The sequence below is a fragment of the Cuculus canorus genome, chromosome 7 (genome assembly GCF_017976375.1).
Source record: "Cuculus canorus isolate bCucCan1 chromosome 7, bCucCan1.pri, whole genome shotgun sequence".
Classification (NCBI taxonomy): Eukaryota; Metazoa; Chordata; class Aves; order Cuculiformes; family Cuculidae; genus Cuculus; species Cuculus canorus.
The window spans coordinates 937,781-959,273 of NC_071407.1; the positions used below are offsets into that span (position 1 = coordinate 937,781).

Consider the following 21,493-nt stretch of genomic DNA (forward strand, 5'->3'; position numbering starts at 1 on the left):
TACATACATTAATTGATTAAAACAGAGCATATCCATTTTTCCATTGCTAGTAAATCACACAAGACAATGGCTTAAATGAAAAATAGCAGAGATGCCAGCTGCCTTTGCAGTATTTGCGTGTACAAAACCTGTTCCAATCCATCTTCCTATTTTCATAGACCTAATTAATGCTCCCCAAGCCAAACTCTGAGTAGGAGAATCCGATCTCCTTGTGTCCTGGGTTTATGTCTGTGCTGCAGCGCCGGGAGCAGCTTTCCCCGACTCAGGATGCCACTGAATACTGAATGAACCCCATCTTTTATTTATTGTCTTTCTCCTACGTGGCACACAGGTACCCTGCAGCTGGGAATGGAGAATTCCTTAGCTCTGACTGTTGCTTTTTATTGATTCCACAGCAATGGGATGCTTTTAAGGCTTTTCCGTCTCTCCAAGTGAGCTTTACTTTATTAGAAGGACTAACACTGGCGTTTGCCCACGCCGTGGGTGGTGGTGAGGCCAGCGGGAGTGCGGCAGGTCTCCTTTTCTGTAGCAAATTGGGAAAGAGTCTCCTTTTTTAATTACAAAGGGGAGTCTCCTTTTTTATAAATTAGGGAAAACAAATTGGGCAAAGTCTTTTTTTTTTTTTTGTAACAAAATAGGGAGAGCATCTCCTTTTCTCACAAGAAATTGAAAGAAGCGTCTCTTTTTCATAACAAATTGGTGAAAGCTTCCTTTTTATGACAGATTGGGGAAAGCATCTCTTTCTTTATAACAGATTGGGAAAGCTGTCTCCTTTTTTTTATAACATATTCTGGAAAGTCTTTTTTTTTATTAGAAATTGGGGAAGCATCTCTTTTTTTATAACGATTTGGCAAAAATGTCTCCCTTTTCATAACAAATTGGGGAATGTGTTTCCTTCTTTATAAATCGGGAAAGCGTCTTTTTTAGTAACACATTGGGGAAAGTGTCTCCTTTTTTCCTAACAAACCCGGGAAACTATTTTTATAACAAGTTGGAGAAAGCGCCTCCTTTTTTCACATCAAATTGAGAGAATTGTTTCCTTTTTTATGACAAATCAAGGAAGGTCTCCTGTTTTCCGTGACAAATTGAGGAAAGCATCTCCTTTTCTTTCATTCCATGTTAGGGAAAGCTCCTCCTTCCTCCAACTCTCTCCTGACAGCGGGTGGGTGGCGGGGGGGCCCCTCCGCCCTGTCCCCACCCGAGAAGGCGGGAAGCGCCCCCTCACGGAATGAACGTCCCCCAATGGGCGCGTCCGTCCCCTCAGGGGGCGCTTCCCGCCCCAGGCGCGCGCGCGCAGGCGCCTTCCCGCCCTTTCCGTTTCCCGGCACTTCCGGTTCGCGCTATGGCCGCCCTCGCTCCGGTGGTGTTGTCGCGGAGCTCCTGGCCCTGCGAGGCGCCGGGCGGGTTGGGGAGGGCGGTGTGTGTGAGGCAGGGGGAGGATGGCGGCGGAGAGGAGAGGTGAGGGGGGAAGTGAGGGGGAAAGCGATGGAATGAGAGGGAAGTGAGAGAAAAAGGAAATGAGAGGGGAAAGGGAAAATGATTTCAATATAGACTGCAGGATGACGTGATTGAGAGCAGCCCCGCAGAGAAGGGCGTGAGGTGCTGGTCAGTGAGAAGCTCGACATGAGCTGGCAATGTGCGCTCGCGGCCCGGAAACCAACCGTGTCCCGGGCTGCATCCCGAGCAGCGTGGCCAGCAGGGAGAGGAGGGGATTCTGCTCCTCTGCTCCGCTCTGGTGAGACCCCACCTGGAGCGCTGCGTCCAGTTCTGGGATCCCCAGCATAAGGATATGGAGCTGTTGGAACGGGTCCCGAGGAGGCTACAAAGATGATCAAAGGGCTGGAGCACCTTCCATCCGAGGACAGGCTGAGAGAGATGGGGTTGTTCAGCCTGGAGAAGAGAAAGCTGCGGGGAGACCTTATAGTGACCTTCCAGTACATGAAGGGGCTACAAGAAATCTGGGGAGGGGCTATTCACAAAGGCTTATAGTGATAGGATGAGGAGCAGTGGGGATAAACTGGAGATGGGCAGGTTTAGACTGGATGTAAGGAGGAATTTCATCACTATGGGCGTAGTGAGTCACTGGAACAGGTTGCGCAGGGAAGTTGTGGCTGCCCCATCCCTGGAGGTGTTCAAGGCCAGGCTGGATGGGGCCTTGAGCAACTTGATCTAGTGGGAGGTCTCCCTGCCTATGGCAAGGAGTGGGACTGGATGATCTTTAAGGTCTCTTCCAACCCAAAATATTCTATGATTCTATGAAATAAAAGGGAGAGGGGAAAAGAGGAGGAACAAGGGCGAAAGGGGAATGAGGGGAGGAAAGGGGGAACGAGTGTGAGGGGGAAGGAAATGAGTGTGGATGGAAGGGGAGTTTGTGTGTGGGATGGTGAATGGTGGGGGATGGGGGAGGGGAATGAGGAGGAAACTGGAGTTGCTGCCTGTGGTGCTGAGGAGATGGCTTGGTGTGGCTGCACTCAGAGATGGTTCTGAGAAGATAATTTGCTTATTCTATGAGGGAAATGTTTCGAGCTGTGAAAGAAATGGTCATTAGTGAGAGCTGTCTGGTTTCTGTGGCTTGTATGGCAGTCACTAAGAGCCTGGGGTTTCAGTAACAGAGGACTTTTTTTTTCCCCTTTCCCCGCCCCCCCCTCACTGTTTTGTGTTTATGTTACTTAGATGAGACTAAGCTGAAGTTAGAAAACTGATTCTACTTTATCTGAAACCAGAACATTTCACCCCTTATTCCATACCATTTATGTCATGGTCAGGTAATTATTGCTTATATTTTCTGCCCCCAGCATTGAGGCTGTTGTGTTGGAGAGGCGGGTGGGCAGCGGGAGCGAAGCGTCCTGCGTGCTGCACTTGGAATGCCAGCCCACCGGGGAGATGGTGTCTGTCAGTGTCCTGAGCCAGGCCCGCACCATGGAGGTGTATGTGGGCGAGGAATACTGCGGGACTGGCCGTGGTGAGGGCCTGGGTGCCAGCTGCGCCCTGGGGTGAGTGGGTTCTGCCAGGGGGAGCGGGAGGCTGTTTTGGGGTGCAGGACCTCCAGGTCGCCTCCTGCTGGGGCACTGTGCTCTGGTAAAGACCTGATGTCTGCACCACCACAGCCACCCAGCCTGGGGTTCTGGAAGATCTGTGCGAAACTGGGAGTGGGCGTGGGCACTGCAGCTGCCTGGGTTAACTCTGGCGTGCTCATAGAGCAGTCATAGAGTCATTGAGGTTGGAAAAGACCTCTCAGCTCATCCAGTCCAATTGTGAGCCCCTCACCACTGCCTACTAAACCATGGCCCAAAGTCTGCATCCCTCCAGGGATGAAGGGTCCACCGCTGCCCTGAGCCAGTTACTCCTCATGGTTACTGATGCCTAGCACAAATGCTGCGTCTTTCGTGATGGTATGAGGCTGCAGTTATGCTGGTTACCTTTTAGTTCTGTTGTAGTTGGTGAAACATTTGATTCAATAAGCTATAAAGTGCTGCTTTGAAATTCTGCAAAACTGCAGGAGGAGTCGGGACAGGTGCAGCTTTTCTGTGTTGTTCAATCTTTCCGGACAACGAATCTGCTCGTCTTTTCAGCAGATCGCCCTGAGCTGATCTCTACCATGAGATCTGTTGGACTCGATGATCCAATGGGTCCTTTCCAACCTTGTGATTCTGTGATCTCACACTTTAAGAACAGGACAGAAAATAAAGCCCAATGGATTTGTTTTGCCGTTCGAGACTCCCTTCCAGGCTTTTCCAGAGGAATTAAAGCAATATCTTGTCTTTTGTTTTTAAGCCATTACACAGCAGAGCTGCTGCTTAATTAGCTGAATAAAAAGACCCAACTTGGAGCCTCAGGGAAGATGTGTGAATAACATCCTGACTCCCGAAAGCTTCTCTAGCAGATCATGTTGGTACCCAAACAAATCCGTTTCTACTTACGTATCCAACAAGATTCAGTGCAAGTTGCATACAAGCATTAAAAATGCTGTATCACATTAAACCTGTGTCCCAATCAGGCTTGTTTCTTATCTGAATATTTACTGACTCAGTGTGTTTCTGCTAAAGAAAAAAGCGCTTTGAGTGATGTCACAGCTCGTTTATTTTATTTTTTAGTGAAGCTGAAAAGGTTACTTTGTACAAAAAGTACCTTAAGTTCGAATGCCCTGCAGCCTCCTGTAGAATTAAGGTAGGGAGTTGAACAGAATTGATTTATTTTTCTTTTGTCTTTTTAATGACTTAACTGAACTGAATTGCACTGCTTTTAGCCAGACTGTTGTTATTATACACTTCAGCACTTTGTATAATCACTTAAATCTGTGAGGGTGCTCTGTCTTGGTATCAGAGTTCTCCTTTTACGTTTGTATCACAGTTCTCTTCATGTTTAAGTTATGAAGGCTTAAATATTTTATATGAGAAAGATGATAACCTCTTGGGGGAAAACCCTTCGTAAAGCAGGTAAACTGCAGCTAATCAACAGTCCCTGTGTTGTTAGAGCCATCAGCTCTGGTGCAGTTCAGTAGCCTTATGAAAGTCTGTATGGCCGCTGCTCTCAGTTGCTGAGAGGATCCAAGTCTGATTTATCTTGGTGTCCTGCAGGCACCTCTGCTCCAGTCAGAATTTCGCAAAGAGTAATAGCAAGGAGAAATCTGCTTCATCTCCCTGAAAATGAGTTTAGTGTTGTTTTTCCCAAGACTCAAAGAATAACGCATTGTCCTTCTTACAACAGCTGCTCTCCATTGGTGAGAAACAGAGAGTGCTCATCAGGAAAATAGTTGTGCAGGTGCAAACAGTGCCTGCCAAGCCAGTGATGGATCCTCCTCCACTAGGCTCGCACATAGACCTGGACAGAGTGCAAATGATAATGGAATCCATGGGATCTAAGCTGTCTCCAGGAGCTCAGCAGCTCATGGACATGGTCCGGTGTCAGCAGAAAGTGAGTCATTGTGCTTCTCCTTAAGTTTAAACAGTGCTGAGCTGTGACCTTACCTTCTGTAACGGTTAAGCCTGTTTTATGCTGAGTTGGTGAAAAAGCTTCTTGATTGTTATTCTTTTTTAACCAAAATGTTCTGCCATTTTAATCCTGGTTTGGCTGTGCTGCCTGTAGATCAGGAGTGCAGCGAATAATGATTATGTATTCAAGGAGTCGCTGCATATACCCCAAGTCCAGAGTTAAGAACTCTGTATCATCATTGTTTTAAGCTTCCCTGCCACACTACTCTCCTTTGTTCATTTCTATGGTGACTGCTTGTTGATAGTTTGTCCCCTTTGTTGTTTTTAAATGCGTATCACCTTGAGCGAAACAGGACACGCTCTTACAGAGCGTTGATTTGATTTAGATCCTGCTCCGGCAAAGTGGACTGTTTGAACAGAATTCCAAATCCACCTGGCGTTAATAATGTTCAGTCTTGGGGAAAACAAAGTCAGTGAAACTTTTGTTACTTAGAGAATGACAAGATAATTAACATTAAAAACTATTACTAAGAATATAACTCACAACTACTTTATAAATCTCTACATCACCCTAGCAGAGTGCTGTAATTATTGAGTTATAAAGTACCTGTTGTTATTATTGTGCAGTTTCCAATGTATTTTAATACTTAAATGTTAATCATGTTTTTCTTCCCACCAGAACAATTTACCTCTTGGAGACAGACTTAATTGGATCTTTGGGAAAACTGCAGACTTTGGAGGTGACCGTGTAATCGACGGATTGTGTGGGGCAGCTGCTTGGACACCATTAGATCCATTGGCCGGTGAGCCTTTGCCTGTCAGAAATCATGTAACGAGTGAAATAGAACATAAGGACTTACAAAGAAGTCATCATCAGAACACATGCATACCCGAGAGAGGGAGTGCTTCTGCTGCTGAGAGACTTACTGCCCAGCAAAACGCGGCTGGCCTCAGAAATTCTCTTATAGCGATGGAGTCGTTGCACGTGCAGGGGCAAGCGAGCACCGCCCCAGTGGTAGCTGATCCACAGGTGCTGCTTCCATTTCTTCAAAGCTTGTGCACTCAGGTGAATCATCTGCGGCTGAAAGGTGGTGATAGGCCTTCTGGGAAGAGCGCAGTGACCAAAGAGGAAGGCATTCAGTGTAATGGGTAAGTCCAGTTTGCTGCGCTTACTGAACTAATCGTTTGGCTGTGTTTATTGACAAGTTTAAGGAATAAACAAAATACATAGTGTAAGCATTTTATTCTCATTAACAACAATCACTTAAGATGCGTGGTTTTGAAGGCTGTGTGGTGATGAACGTGATTATAGGTAATTTTTCAGATGAGCTGCTTGAATACGGAAGTGTTATTAGAAGAAATCACATCATTTGTTGTCACTAAACTATGTGTATTTTGCCTCCACCTTTGGTGGTTTCAAAAATAGTTTAGCATTTCTGCAGTTTCTATACATTTAGTTTGTCTGTCTTGTCTGTTACATTTTCATTTTGTACCTCCTAAATTCTTCTGTCTTCCTGTTTTTCACATGGCATGCCATGATCTTTCCTGTTCCTTGTCATTTGTTGGCATCTACTGTGCAGAGTAGGTAGTGGTTGTAGTGCACCCAGTTTGGTACCCGAGGATCACTGGTGGAGATGGTTCCATGCAGGAATGTGGTGTAGGAACTCTAATCGAGCCTGAGTATTTCCAGCTCCTGGCAAAGTGCAGTGTGTGTAAAGAAAGCAGATAAAAAGAGAGTTGCATGGTTTGTGTGACTGTTGAAACACTTTAGCTGTGAAGAATGAAGCCTACCATACTGACAGGATTTGAGCTCTGTGTGCACTGTGGAGCTGTGTGGATTTTATTACATGTAATCAAGCTGTCTCATCCATAACTGAGCCTTTGGAAAGCTGGCTCTGTGTCCTAGCGTGTTTGCAAACATTCCTAACATTTACAGTGTGGCAGGCAGGGTCTTTCACTTGTGCTAAAAACCTGTCATCCCGAGTTTATTTTCTCATAACTAGAAGTTTACGTTTAAAAGAAGTACAAGTACCTGAGTCTCTGTCATGCTTCGTGTCTTTACGAAACAGGTTATACTTACTCTTATCTTTGCTCTTTTCACAGAGTAGAACAGCAGCCTATTTGCTCCTATTTGGAAAAGATTATTTCAAAAAATATGGATCTGATGGAGAAGAAACTAACGGACTATATTGATCGCCAGCTGCAGGCTCTTCAGGCACACATAGATGATAAAATGGTTCTCCTGATGGACTTGGTTCACAGCTCAAAGCCTGGCAGAATTTCACAAGCGCACTATGGCTCTAATGAGGCAGTCTCTAATGGAGAGAGGTAGATGTGAGTAGGTGGAGGACTGCAGCGTAAGTCCTCTAAGGGCAATTGTACTTTACAAAGCTCAGTATTTATCGAGTTAGAAGTGTAAAGAACCTCAGTGTTGCTGACTTGCATTTTGTTACTGTAATTCTATCCTGTTGTACACAATTGTTAGTTTTCTGAAAGATCTCAAAGTGTGTTTTTTCCTAGATATAAGAATTTTGTATGCCCTTTGGGGTTTATTTATTTAAAGAACGTCACTAAAAGCCATATGAAACAGTTTCCCAGTTTGGTTCGAACAATGGAGAAGTACTCTAATAAACTGAGTTATAGCTTATCTTTTTACCTATGTGTAATCAGTTCCCTTTTTTATTGTGTTGATTTCTGATGTGTAACCTGTTACTGGTAGAACAGGATATGGCTGCTTTGTGTTCATGGTGCTTCTGTTGGAGGTGTTTGTTACTCCATCTATAAGAAGAAGAGCAGTGCTGGCATTGCCTAACTGAGACTGTTTGGAGAGACAGGCAGACTGGAACCCCGGCCTGAGTTCTTTACAGCCTTATGGGCAGTACAGGCACCCAAGTTAGGAATCTGGGCTCCTCAGGTGGTAAATCAGACTGTCATTATGCTTTTTGCCTCCTGAATTAATTGAGCCATGAGGAACAACTGAAATGTGTGTACTTAGTAGACTTGTGTTTGTCCATGTTTCATTATCCTAAGAAATATGAGTACTTAAGCCGTGGTTGCTCTCAAGGGGGTCTCGCTGCCAGGTAAAATGCGCTGGAGTCAAAACTGCTGCATTTCACCAGCCTTATGCCAGAGAAACAGCCTTACTGCATTATAGTTACTTTAACCTGCTGGGGTCAGTTCTGGTGTCATTTGGGGAGGCAGAAACGTGACTTGAAGTCCCTCTCTTGTGGAAGGTTAAACTTCGTACTTTGTTCTGTTGCTCTTTGAACTCCAGGATGCACGACTTAACTTACAACTTCATGGCAACCCCCTAAGCTGGAGGTGCAGACATCGGTTGTGTTTGGTGTCTTAAAATGCATTGAGCAAAAGCTGTTGGTGGGGAAGTAGGTGTTGACACAACAAGCAGTGTAGGCACGTACACTCTGGTGTCTTTAGCTGGTTACCTAGTGTTTGCGTCTTCTCCAGGGCATCCGATGCCTTGTGAGGACTGTCAGATCTTGATGGTAGCCCCCTGCAGGAGCAGACTTTGAAGAGGCATCTTGCAGTTGTCCCTCAGGTTAACTCATGAGAGGTGCACTTGCAACGGGATTCAAAAAGATAAAAAGGTAATTTTTAGATAATTTTTAGACCAATGATGCAGAGGTAGACGCTTGTGTGCTTTTCCAACTCAGTGATTTCAGGTACAATGCTAGATTGAGGTGGTTTTTATTTAATTACAAACAAAGTAGAAATGTGTGTTGAAGTGGTGTATTCGAAGGCTGATTATTGATTTTTGGTTGGTTTGGGTTTTTCCCTCTCCCCTCTTTGGGTGGCAGATCTGAGTAGGAGTTGATATTAAACTCAGAATAACCTGAAGCAGTTAATACTAGCTCTGGAGTTTGTGGTACCCGTATCCTGGCTGACGTTTGTAATAGTTTATGATCACAGCTACCACAATGACAATATTTGAAAGTAAAACCAGAAACAAAAGCCCGTAGAAGCTGTATTGGTGCAGGTTCAGTGTTTCTTCAGCATTTGCTTTAGTGAGGGATTCTGTGTAGAGAAAAAAAGAAAGTGGGATGTTTAACATTTTGGATACCATGTTGTTTCAATGAGAATTAAATAAGCATTTTTTCAAGTATTTTGTTTCTGAGGCACTGACCCCTACCGGTTGCGAATTCTGAATCTGTAGTGCTGAGGAGTTGTGAAAATCTGTAATAAAAACCTGTGCAGAAGAGCACTGAACATTAACAAATCCTTTGGTGTTGTTGCAGCTGAGTCTCTGCCCAGCAGCGCTGCTGTTGGTGGTGGAGCTGGACAGGTGGGAAACATGGCTGAAGCAGAGCTGGGAGAGAAGGAAACTCGTCATTCTGACCCTGTGCCCTCTAATGGGTCACTGGATGGCCCTTGGTAATGCTCCGTTGTGAGAGGTACTGTGGCCAGTGGCACAAGGTGCTTTTCTTAGGTGAAGCTTTGGGCTTCATGAAAGTTGAATCGGTGAGCACAGTGGGAGGCACAAGCCCTTAAAAAGAACTTTTCTGTGTTTCATAGTCTGTTCTGGCTCTCAGCGCTCATCTAGACTGCTGTAGGGCAGACTGCAAATGGTGCTAAGGAGCATGTCAGCCTGGAGCGCTGAAGTGTGGTTGCTTACAAGCAGCTCTGCAGCTCTGATTTAAAGCGTGGTGATTTGGATTACTGCTCTGGTGTCTGTCCTCTTCGTATTCTGTTTCTATTAGGCAGTATGTACAGTGTGAGGATGTAGCCTAGCCTGGAATTAGTCATCTGTGTTTATCAGCTGGCGTAGCTTTTCTGCGATGCCAGCAAAGAAAGCTGGGTGAGATTGAGTGGGCTGTGAGGAGATACGCAGGTTGGAACAAAGCTGGGCTCTGATTTGGAATGTGCTTTTTCAGTAATGTGTAGCTTGAGAACTGAGCCCTGGTCCCTGCATGTGCTTCATCAGAAGGGTCATGTTGGAAGATCTGACATCTCTTGCCATTCCCAACTCTCTCTGAATCCACAGTCGGATCCCACATGCACCGCTTTTGTGACTAGGAGCAAGTGCTGCTTTCTCTACTTCAGAGAGCACAAAAAAGTCCAAAAAGTTGTTCAGTTTGAAAAGTCCCTCTGTGCTCAAACAGAACACAGACCAAACCCATTGTTCTGCTGCCGTGTTAGTTTTGAACTAGTGAACCTCACTCACTTCGCTAGTGAAATGAAGGTGATAGATTTACACCATGACAGGGTTTAATCAAGTTCTTAATGTTTGTGTTCTTCTTACCTGAGTGATCAGCAGACCTGAGATCCCTTTTCAGGCGGATGGGACCCATCATGGTGCTGGTTTTCCACTTGTATGAGGAAACCGTTCTCTTTTGCCGAGAGATGCAGCCTTGGGTGCAGCGGGAGTTCGTGGTGTTGCTGTCACAAATTAAAACCTCGCACTGGAGATAAACAGATGGAGAGCTCCGCAGGAACCTGAAGGCGTTGAATTTGAACCTTCCATAGTGTTCGAGGGGTGGGTAGGTTACCACAGTGTCATCTTTACTGCAGCTGCAAGAGAACGTACGCATACAACAGTCGTCCTGGCTAAGTTGTGTTACCTGTAATTGTGGCATTTAAGGCGTGGTTTGTACAGGCAGGCAGTGATGGGCTGGTTTCCTCTCCCCAGTGCTGAGTGGTGCTTGTTTGTCTCTCGCTCTATGTGTGCAATGCCTTCAAATTCCTATGAGATTTGGCTTTCAACCGGTCTACTAAAGAAGATAAGTGGAAGAGAGACAAACGAAAGAACTGTGGTTGACATCTAGATTAGGAGACAGTAACAAATTAACTTGGCCTTACCCACTTCTGATTAAATCGTATGTTAGTGATCCAAAATCAGGCTGAGGCGATGCTATACAGGTATCAACAAACACCAGGAGATTGAGGTCAGCAGAGTTGAGACTGACTTGAGCAAAAAGAGTTTGGTTCAGGTCTACATAGTATGGGGACTGCTGTACAGGCCTGGAGAATGAATCCGATTCGTAGAATGACATGTTGATGTTGTACTGTCCCATAGCTGTTATGTCCTGGATTACATTATTTTTCGTTATGTAAATGACTTCCAAGGTTGAGTTGTTTTCCATTTTGCATTTGGCAATGATCTCTACGCTGTTCTGACGAGTGATAATGCTGCCATTCGCAGAGAGAGATACGATGTTGGTGTAAGTGATGCTCGAGCCTTCATCCTGTGGAAGGAATTGGTGATACTGTGAGTGATACTGTGAGCAGAGCGGATGAAAGCGATTGTATTGAAGTGAGAGCTGCCCGGTTGTGTTATCAGAACTCAAGATCCCTCTGAAATTTGAAACAGGGTGCAACCAAAAACTATCATCCACCCTCCTCCCGTCTTGGCAAAACACTGAACCAACCCATGTGTAAAAAAAGGAATGCTGCATGGAGTGTGGGAAGTGCCAGAGGAATGCTTCAGAGTCCTCATCAGAACAGTGCTGCCAACTAGCTCTGGGCCTCCCAGGTAAATGCCAGCCGTATCGCCTGCAGAGAATGTTTATGTTGTGTACCAAACCTCATGCTGCTCCTGATAACCTGTGTCTGGAGGGGTAAAGCGTTCTGAGTTAGTTTGTGTGGATTTGCCTGGCTTCATTTGAAAGGCTCCTTGACCATCAGGCTGTTCAAGAGGAAAAGCGCTCTTTCTGCTGCCAGACTGGGCATGTGTGAGTGGATGAGTGAAGTGACAGTAAATGTGCTCATTCACAAGCTGTTCCTAGACTGCTCTCACAATCTGTCATTATTCAGAAGCCATTGTTACCTTATTCATGTAACTTTCCCTCCCTTTACCTTTTTAGTTGTTCCGCAGCCGCCTAATGGGAAGGAGAAGATGACTGAATCTGTTATAACTGGGCTGCAGGATGGATCGTTCAGCTGGGGGTGAGTTCCGTTGTAGCCGAGGGAGGCCAGGTAAGCCTTGCTGAGAACAATCCTCATGGTGTCTGAAGAGCACGTCAGGAATGCTGCCAGTGAAGAGAGATTAAAAACAGAGAACAGAACATGTTACCATGCACTGTGCTCATTCATCAGGTGCTCTATATTCTTGAGTCTCTTGCACAGTTCTTGTTTGTCAGTCTGAAACAGGTTGTGCACATTTGAAACTGTGCAGAGGTTGGAACAAAATTTCATGCTTGGCTTCAAAGACGTGAGATAACCAAACTCATGTAAAACTCAGGCTGAAACCTTAGTTTGAATCCCAGTAACAGAATTAACTGCAGCCTTTATGAAAGGGAAAAGGACTTAAAGCATTAGTGCAGAATGGCAGGGTGAGGAGATCGCTTTGTGGAAGACACAGGGCTTTAGAGGCTCCCTTGCCACTGTGGTTAATGGGAAGGTGGACACGCAGACATAGGAACCAGTGAGGAAGTTGGCGCAGTTCTGAAAGGCAGTCACAACACACCCAAAGCCTGTGACAAACAGGTGCAGACCTGTTTCCCGAGTGTCTCTGGGAATAAAAGCATTTCACCAGTTTATTGTTATTTGTCTAGAATGATAACAGTGCCTGCCTTGTCCAAAAGAAGAGAAAACTCATCTTTTCACTGATGCCAGCCAGAAAACAGACCAACAAGTGGAGGAACAGGCTTTCTTTGACAGGTGGGTCAAGTAATAACTTATCCTCTGTAGGTGAATCTGAGTGGGACTTGGGGTTTTAAAGGGAATTAATGGCTACCTATAAAAAGGTTTAAATCCCCAGCATCAACCATCAGTTCTTTTTGATATTTATGAGGGATTGGAAGAAGCATATATGAGAAAAAGAAAGAGCTTCCTATTCATGCAGCAAGCGTGCTTACCGTTGGGCTCTACGGGCCCTGGCAGCGCAGCACTGGTGTACTGAGCAGCAAACCCTCGGTAGGAGTTGGCGTAGTCTGTAGACAGCACAACTGTCATGGTATTTGAAGAGGATTCAAATGTGGGCTGAACACGACCACAGATTTTTCCTATCAAGCCAGTGTTAGTGGTAAGGCCGTCGTAGACTGCTGTGAAGTCAAACTGGCAGTTCTGGTCTAGTTCCAGGCTGCAGAGGGAGTAAAAATCATCACAAGGGAATCTGAGTGTAGAGAACATTGCTCATACGAGATAGGGGACTGAGGGCAGGTAAAGTGTCTGAATTCCAGTCAATTGAAATGCAAGAATGGAGAAAAAAACACATAAATAACATCATTAAAACCAAAGAAAACACAGAAGGCGGCCCTCAAAGGCAAGCAGTACTTGGGAGCATGGTTCTGCTCCCATTGAGGTAACAAATGTTTTGCTATTGCTCTCGGCAGAGGCTGGGTCAGCTGTGTTGTTATAGGTCTGATAGTGTATAGGTATTGACTACTACTCATTTAGTAAAAAGAACCACACAGAATCATTTTATATATGTTTATATCTTAAAGAGCTTTTAAAGTGTAGGGTTTCTTTTGCAGGTCTCTGACACCTTGTGTGTGTCACCAGAGGAAGGTTCTTACTGTTTCAGTGCTCTGTATGAGCTTATCTCTGTGCTTGCTGCCCTTGGTGAATGTACTGGCTATGCTGGGGTGCGTGTTATCTCCAGCTATCTCCATCACTGTTCCTGAGCCAGCAGATGGACCCTGGCCATGACTGTCAAGAACACACACCACTGCAGCATTCTGTGTCTCAAAGGACAGTTGCCAAGGTAATGATTTTCTGTAGAATACATTCTGTGCTGAATTCTTACACAGCGTTCTGCAGCTGGAATATCTCAGGAAAAGATCTTGAAAATACTGCCCTTTTAATTCCCTTCATCTTGAGACTCTCCATGCACAGTGCCAGGTGATGAGGGGAAAGGGCTACCAGCCCACCCGCCACATCTGCGAGAGCAACCCTGATATAGAGTGATATGGGTCAGGAAAGCCTGTGCTAGTGTGATTTCCTTATGCCAGTGCATCCTTTGGCATTTAGACTTGGACATACTTAGCCAGGGCTCTGCTATGTTCTTTGCCTGAAGGCATTACTAGTGAGGCAAGCATATCGCGAGTGATATTTGCTTTATTGTTCTTTTGAGCTTAAGTTCTAAATCGCAATTCCAATACACATGGTTGTTTTAAGCATGCTAAAGCTATATTTATACTGTTGGATTTAAACTCGGATCATTCAGGGTGGCTTAAAGCAGACCTCCATCTCATGGCCAGTCACCCAAGGTGCCTTCTGTGTTCCACCGACTGGCACTGTGGGTGGTGTGGGGTAACTTACAGCGTAACGTACAGCCAGGTGGAACGCACTGCAATGTCAAAAGAGTCAGCAAGGCACGTTTGTTTTAGAAGTGCATGGATGTTATGAAGTTGGGAAGCAGTTCTGCCTGTGTTTAAAGTGATGCGTGTAAACAGAATGAAGAGCACTAGAGTGTTAGGGTATTTACTCACAAGAAATCCTTAAATTCTAAGTTTATCTTTGTGTTTTTTGGTGTTCGTATATGCCAGACGCAGTATGCGAATTCAGGGTACGGCGCTGGGTAGTTGGGGCTGATAAATGTCCCGTTGGGACCCGTTAATTGTCCCCCACAGTTTTCAATATCTGAAAAGAGGAATAGAGACATGGTTAACACAACGGTGTATGTAATGAAATGTAAAAACACATTAAAAATCAAACGTTCTAGAACGAGCAGGGCCATTTCTTTAGGATTCCATTCCTTTGGAAATGTCGAATGGCACTAAGGATAGAACTTGTGTAGAGAATTTCAGGTCAAGCGGGTGTTATAAATTGGAGCCTGTGGTCCCTACTTAGCATCTATGAGGTACAGTGCGATGGCGCTTGAGACAGATGTATCCCTTTGATACGTGAGCAATATAGTGATGTCTACATTTTGAGTTAATTAGGTACTGTCTTGAAAAACTGGATGCTACAGCCACCAAAAGAACCCATAAAATATTAGAGGAACCATGGAACATTGGTCATGATCCATGTAAGCGTAAAATGTTCAAGTTTGAGAGAGATTTTGCCTGATGGACAAAGGCAAAATAAAGTCAGGGCAGCGGAAACCTCAGAGAGACAAATGTAGGCTAGAAACAGGGCACAATTTTCAGCAGCAAAATCAAATGCTGGAGCAGCATAAACTGGGATGTGGTAACTACTCTGTAAAACTGAAGCTTTTCAGAGCTTAACACCATCCCACTCAGGTCAGCAGAAGCTGAGGTCACAAGCTGAGGCTGGTTTTGTCCAAGTTATTCCTATCTCTTAGGGAGAAAACGGTAAGGAGCATGTTGAATTAGTGACCCGTACTCAGCAGGACTGGATGGACTTGTTCTCTTTTAGGGTAAAAGCAAACGGAGCACATTCAGGAGAAACCTGTAAGTAACAGCAGTCTCCTGCAATGCCGCCTTTGCAATCATTTTTCTGAATAAAATGGCACTTTCTCAGCTCTCGAGCAAGCATGCTTTTGTTTTGCTTCCTTCCACTGTCCTGTCCAGTTCCCGTCCATCCGCCCCCATCCCCCCCCGCCTCCCCCCCCCAGGAGTAGTCTCTAATTGCTGTCCTAACCTTTTCCCTCAATGGGAAAGTTTCTTTTAATGATGGAATTCAAATGGTAATTGGTAGCTGCCTCAAGTTCTGACTTACTTGTTTCTGGTGAGAAGTAGTAGTAGAAGACGAAGAAGTTCCTCGTGAAAGGCACGGAGTTTGTTGTGATGAGGAAAGTTAAACTGTTTGAGGATGACTGAAGTACTGGAACTGCATTGGTGTTGTTACAGACTTGGCCGAGAAGGGATACGTTAGTTGAGGGCCCATCATATATTTTGATACTTTCTGTTTCGCAGCTTGAAGAAGGAGCAAATCTATCGGAGAAGCACAGTGAGAACTGCCTGAACTCATGGGCAGATACCCCAGCTCTCCAGAGTCCTCAACACGGATTCAGTACAGGGAAATATTGGGAGATAATGCTTGTCTGTGCTGTGCTTTAATAGAACAAAACAGTACAGAAGCATCTGAAAGAAATACTCACTTAAAATAGGAGAAAATGAGCCTAATTGTTCGATTTGTGTCCCTCTGGATTTGCCAGATGCAGTTGGCATTTGCGTTTAGTTCGATCTTCAGGGATTTGTTGATGTCGTGAAGCGATGTACCGCAGTGAGGGGCGCCTGCTGAAGAACAGCAACAACACAACCAGCTTGTGAGGGGCTCTCTCAAGGTTTCTCTTGCAGCAGTGTTTCACCCTCCCCTGTGCAAAGACTCTGGGACAGTTCGTCATGAACAGACGTGCAAAATGTTGCACTCTTTATTTGTTTTCATTTATATTACTGCGGTTTATGAAACCTGAAAAGTCAAATGAACATCCAAAAATAGTTTTCATCCTCATTTTCGCAGTAGCAGAGAAAAGGGAGTTACAGGAACATGTGTCACAGATGAAACCAGCGGCAGAACTGGAAATGCAGAGTGGTGCAGGACACTTCAGCAGCTCTCTTCAGCACGGTTTGTCGCCACAAGCACTTCAAGCCCTCTAGGCTTCCCCCTGTTCTGATCATTGAATCCAATTCTAAGGTTCAGCCCTTTACTTCAAAAGTGTTTGGGAATCAAAAAGGCTTTTCAGATTTGAGCTTCCAAAGGACACAATTCTGCTCCTCCATCTCCAAAGGGGTGCTGCTGAACAGGGAAAGCTTCAGAGATGGCCACAGAGATGACCAAAAGTTTAGAAGAACTTCCAGACAAGGCATAAGTGAATGAACTGAACCATTTCAGGTCAGAAGGGGGAGAATGAGTGGTGAAAGCAGGTGCTAGTGGTCTGTAAAGTGATGGAGAGGATTAATATGAGATGTTCCCTTCCAATACAGCAACGTGGTGGCCTAGGACAAAACCAGTAAGTGGTGAATTTCAAACAAAAGGAACTGGCTTTCTGCACATGGATATTTGATGCAGAAGGATGTGGGTGGTGAAAATAAAATATAAAACAGGTCAAATCCATGAAAGAAAAAGCCTTTGGTGGCTATTAAAGACAAACACAGCATTTCCTTTCTTTCAGATATCCTGATCCACATTTGTTGGTGAGGGGGAGGGTCTGGGGCAGGGGCGTGCAGGCCTTTATCCGTGTTTTTTGCCAGCGTGTCCACTCTTGGCTGTGTGGGGGCACGGGATGTGGGGCTGCAGCCCAGCTCTCTTAGGAAAAGAACCACAGACCAAACAGGGTTGACATCACTGACATCAGTAGTTAGGTAACGTTAATAAGTTACAAGGTGGTTGCAGTAATAGCCATTGTATTACAAACTTTAGTTCACCCAGTTTGAACAGAAGATCTCTTTTCTATGTCAATATCGATCTAAAAATAATGGCCTAAACCATCAGGAAGGATTTCCTATACAGTGTACGCAGTTCTGGTTAGAAAGGTCGCACATTTTGATGAACTCTGGATGGAAAAGAAAGGGCGAGGAGAGAGCTTTTCATCACACCCGAAACCTCCCAGTTTTAAGAGTTTACAGGGCCAGCTCTGCCCTCCCTCTGCATCCTCTGGGCTGTTCCCATAGCTGGGCGCCCCTGGAGCAGCTCTGCAGTGCTGCTTCCTTGTCCTGCAGTGCCTGTGCACCTCGAGTAAATGATCTGAGTGCAGAGCAGCGATCCTAAATTGAGCAACAGACGGCTACTTATTGCTTCTGATTGAACAGTGGGAACAGGAACACATCTCTCTTAAAAAGCAACCGTTTCCCTTTTAAGTCACTTTATTCCTGTCTCTCCACTATAGTGTTAATTTATAAATGCAAATTTCCATTCCAGATTAGAATCTCTTCAAAATCAAGTTCTTAACTTAAAAATTTGCTGTATATTGATTTTTTTTTTTTTTTATTATTTGCCATTGCTAACCCTCGCTGATCTGTTTGGGTGTCAGTGCTGTGCAGCAGGGCATTAAATAAGATGCACTTCTAGAGACGTGTTTAATGTTTTCCCCCCTCAGTTGCCTATAAAATCCCAGTTGTCCCAGTTAATAATATTTCACAGATTAAAGAAGACTAGGCTTCCATACCTTTGTGTTCTATCGAGTTGTCTTCGGCGAGAGCCAAAGCAGCTACGAGAGGCAGGAGGAGGAGCTGTTGGAGCACCTGCATGTTGATGGCAGCTGCGGAGGTTCAGCTTTTCTCCATTTTATACCTCCTGCTCTTTCATAATCGGCTTGGGTTGCACGGTATCACGGAGGGAGGCCGTAACCTCTCCGTTTCTGTTTCTTTTTAACAGATAGAAGTGAGAAGGCACCAGCTGTGCCAATGTTTCTGATGTGTATCACGTGGAGTCAGTTTAACTGCGCCCTTATGGCTTCAAAAGCGCGTTGTTCAATGGATTTCATTAAGCATCTGTTCAGGGGTGTTGACACGAGCAGGAATGTTCTGGAGGGATTGACAGACTCCCCTGGGAGACACATTCAGCAGTTTGCTCTTAGCGCTGGTCACCGGGAGCTTGGTTTCCCCCCCTTCGTTGTGATGCCCATCCCTTTAGGTTACTCTGGGCAAACCATTCACTGTCCCTGCTGGGGATTCCTCTGGGTCTAAAGTGTGACTCTTGCCATAGAGATGTCGTGAGTACTAATTTTCCTATTGCTGAAACAATAATGAGTAAAAAAGGCCAGATTCACGTTAGTCATGGATTTAGAAGGTGATCACACTGCAACCATTTTGCAGATAAAGCCTTCTTAGTCCTGCAGTAGGTGCTATGAATCCAATGAATTGGCCTTTCTTTCTCCAGGAAAGGGAACAAGCGCAGTCTGGAGAGCCTCAATTCCTCCTGGAATGAGTCGAATGAGTACCTGCTCCGATGTATTTATGCTACTTTGTCTTTCCATAAGGACCAAAATTCTTGAACTCCAGAGCGATTCCTGCTGCAGCATTGGATTCCCAGTCTTTCAAGCTTCCAGAGGCTGTGCCAGTGCCACAGCTGTGCCGTTACCCTGACCTCACAGTGTGCGAGCAGGTAGGGTTCACCCCAGAGCTGGTGATTGATACCGGAGAGCGGGATCCCACAGCTGTGCAAACAGGCGCTCTTCCCAGTCACATTGCACACTGACCTCCTTGGAATGCACTCAGGTGCTTTTCCTTTGTGAAAACTGGGAGGTTTGTGCAAAACTCGTTAGTTTTTTTTTCTTTTCTAAACTTTCTAAAAGCTGAAATACAATGGAACTGTAATGATTAAGTATTTTTGATCTCGGACCAATGTTGCCTTTAAAAAACAGCTCTCTCTGATTTCTAACTCACTCTGGGGATTTTGAATGCAACTCCCTCTTCATCACTACAGGTCTTTACACTGCCTTTAAACCCGTGGCACTGAATAGGTGCATACAGAGGTTGCTTAGCATTTGAATTCCTTTTAGCTTCTGGAAATGCTAAATTTGCGTTTGGTCTGTGTAGCCTTTTGTTCTTAACCCCCACCCCCCCACTTGCAAGGAAGTTTGCAACCTAACGTCCATCTTATATGCATTCAATGTGTGTGCTGGCTGTATGGCCCTGCCAGTCCATGCTCTGTCCATTCAGAGCCAAGAAAAACTGCCTGTGGCTCTGATAGCCTGGTCACAGCCCTGAAGGCCAACTGTGTGTTGGGCTGCATCAAAAGTGTGGCCAATAGGTCAAGGGAGGGGAGTCTGCACCTCTGTTCCTCTCTTGTGAGACACTACCTGAAGTCCTGTGTCCAGTTCTGGAATCCCCAACATAAGAAGAACATGGAACTGTTGGAGCAGGTCCAGAGGAGGCCATGGAGATGATCCGAGGGCTGGAGCACCTCTGCTAAGAGGCCAGGCTGAGAGAGCTGGGGATGTTCAGCCTGGAGAAGAGAAGGCTCCAAGGAGACTTTAGAGCAGCTTCCAGCACCTGAAGAGGATGTAAAAGAAAGCAGCGCAGAGACTTTTTACAAAGGCCTGGAGTGATATAGGATGAGGGGGAGATTTAGATCAGACATTAGGAGGAAATTCTTCACAATGAGGGTGGGGAGGCCCTGGCCCAGGCTGCCCAGAGCAGTGGTGGCTGCTCCATCCCTGGAGGGGTTCCAGGCCAGGTTGGATGGGGCTTGGAGCCCCTGATCCAGTGGGAGGTGTTCCTGCCTGTGGGAGGGGTGGGACTGGATGGGCTTTGAGGTCCCCACATGCTTGTGCTTCGGAGGAGCTGCGAGTCCACGCTCTTGTCAAACCCCATGTGCTGAGCCCCTGTTCAGATCATGTGACATGTTTATCTATCAGGGATGCTGAAATGTTAACGGCCCGCTTTGAACTCTCTTTTCTGCCTCTAAAGAGGATGGCTAGCGAGCCTTCACAGAAGGTGAGAATGGTTCAGAAGGTATTTTAAGATTGCAGATCTTCAGGCCGAGTCAGTGTGCCTTTTAGCACCAAGGAACACGGGTTCAGCCATGAGATGATGGTATTTACAGGCACTTTCTGTCACTGCCTGCAGCCAGGAGTGGGATAGCAGGAAAGTGGGATTTCGAGCACTGTAAATCATTCCTTGGGAGAAGCAGAGCAGAAGGGTTGCGAGTGTGATGGAATTTTGTGTGACCTAAGGATGTTTAGGAAATACTTGGGCTCAGAATGGGCAGGATGAGGGCTCTGGCTGTGACCCTGCTCGGCTGATGCCGGGGCTTAACTCCCAGGCAGGAGATCAGAGCTGGAGCCTGGCTGGGGGGCTTGTGGGCTTCTGGTGTCTGAAAGCTAAGCTGTTCGTGGAGAAGCTGGGCTTCAGAGTGACTCAAGTCCCTTCTCTGAAGGGATGGGCGTGAAAGGAAAAGCTGCTGGAAGAAGAGGATGTTTTCCGTCTTGTGTGGCACAGCCTCTGGACACTTGGCATCCTCACTCAGTACAGAGCAGCTCACTCTGAGTCCGAGTCACCCGTATGTCCTCACTGTATGGAAACGGAGTCTTGGCCTTCGAGATGCTTTTCAAACGCAGGTCAGTTCCCCAGGTTATCCAGAGTTAACCCAGCTCTTTCCCTGGGATGAGTGCTGTTCTCCTCCAATCCACAAGACTTTTTTATTTATTATGAACTGAAAATTATTAATTTTTCTCACTATGTAATTCCAAGTAGGACAATTTAATATTAAAATGCAGAGCACTTTCTTGGCTCAGAATGTTATCCTTTGAACAGGTGTTGAATAAAAAAAGGATGAAACAAATGCTTATAATGAAGCAAATTTAGACGTACAGTTTTTTATAGTTCTAATCTCCAGTAATAAAACTTCATATATGGAAAGGCTATAATAGTTTGTGTATTATAGAGGTTTTAGCTCAGTATGTGCATAATATTTTATCCCGGTATTTTGGAGTTGCTATTTAAGGTAATTGCTCAGACGTTACTGGTTACAAGGGAGGCTTCTCCTTTGATTTGTATCTCCTCATGAGCTCAGAAAGCCACCCTGTGGTGTGTGCACGTTAATCATCCTCAGTGTTTGAGCTGTTTGGTACAATAGGGGGAACTGGAAGAGCGGCAAGAGTGAAACAAAGACTCGATGAGAAAAAACAGCCATGTGATCCGAGCACTCTTTGTCACTCACAACATTTACTGAGGTTCAGGGTTTACAAATCTGCAATGTAGATCCTAAAGATCCAAAATTAAGGAACACAAGTAGGGTTAAGATTGCAGTAACTTTAG

General features: G+C 45.4%; 2 protein-coding genes across 2 annotated transcripts; one reads left to right on the forward strand and one right to left on the reverse strand.

The window, feature by feature from the left end:
• Window positions 1-1,327: 1,327 nt before the first annotated feature.
• C7H10orf88 (chromosome 7 C10orf88 homolog) lies at window positions 1,328-7,531 on the forward strand. Its single transcript, XM_054071131.1, has 6 exons — window positions 1,328-1,458; window positions 2,796-2,993; window positions 4,095-4,167; window positions 4,708-4,914; window positions 5,611-6,080; window positions 7,035-7,531. Exons 1-6 carry the CDS (start codon window positions 1,343-1,345, stop codon window positions 7,261-7,263), a joined length of 1,293 nt encoding a protein of 430 aa, XP_053927106.1. The 5' UTR covers window positions 1,328-1,342; the 3' UTR covers window positions 7,264-7,531.
• A 196-nt stretch (window positions 7,532-7,727) lies between these two features.
• Window positions 7,728-17,980, reverse strand: CUZD1 (CUB and zona pellucida like domains 1). The gene is made up of 10 exons (XM_054071525.1): window positions 17,899-17,980; window positions 17,274-17,286; window positions 15,892-16,083; window positions 15,510-15,724; window positions 14,318-14,468; window positions 12,743-12,966; window positions 11,742-11,914; window positions 10,746-11,131; window positions 10,189-10,457; window positions 7,728-8,963 (listed from the first exon to the last, which is right to left on the reverse strand). The coding sequence occupies exons 1-10, from the start codon at window positions 17,978-17,980 to the stop codon at window positions 8,797-8,799; spliced, it is 1,872 nt and encodes a 623-aa protein (XP_053927500.1). The 3' UTR covers window positions 7,728-8,796.
• Window positions 17,981-21,493: the final 3,513 nt, after the last annotated feature.

What these genes read in the sequence shown, in the direction of transcription:
- C7H10orf88 (XM_054071131.1), top strand. Translation starts at nt 1,343, where the DNA reads ATGGCCGCCCTCGCTCCGGTGGTGTTGTCGCGGAGCTCCTGGCCCTGC. An exon ending in GATGGCGGCGGAGAGGAGAG is followed by an intron (nt 1,459 to 2,795) that starts GTGAGGGGGGAA and finishes TTCTGCCCCCAG; the next exon opens with CATTGAGGCTGTTGTGTTGG. An exon ending in GAAGGCATTCAGTGTAATGG is followed by an intron (nt 6,081 to 7,034) that starts GTAAGTCCAGTT and finishes CTCTTTTCACAG; the next exon opens with AGTAGAACAGCAGCCTATTT.
- CUZD1 (XM_054071525.1), bottom strand. Translation starts at nt 17,980, where the DNA reads ATGCAGGTGCTCCAACAGCTCCTCCTCCTGCCTCTCGTAGCTGCTTTG. An exon ending in CTCATTTTCTCCTATTTTAA is followed by an intron (nt 15,725 to 15,891) that starts GTGAGTATTTCT and finishes CTTCTCCGATAG; the next exon opens with ATTTGCTCCTTCTTCAAGCT. An exon ending in TACGATTTAATCAGAAGTGG is followed by an intron (nt 10,458 to 10,745) that starts GTAAGGCCAAGT and finishes GTTCTCTTGCAG; the next exon opens with CTGCAGTAAAGATGACACTG.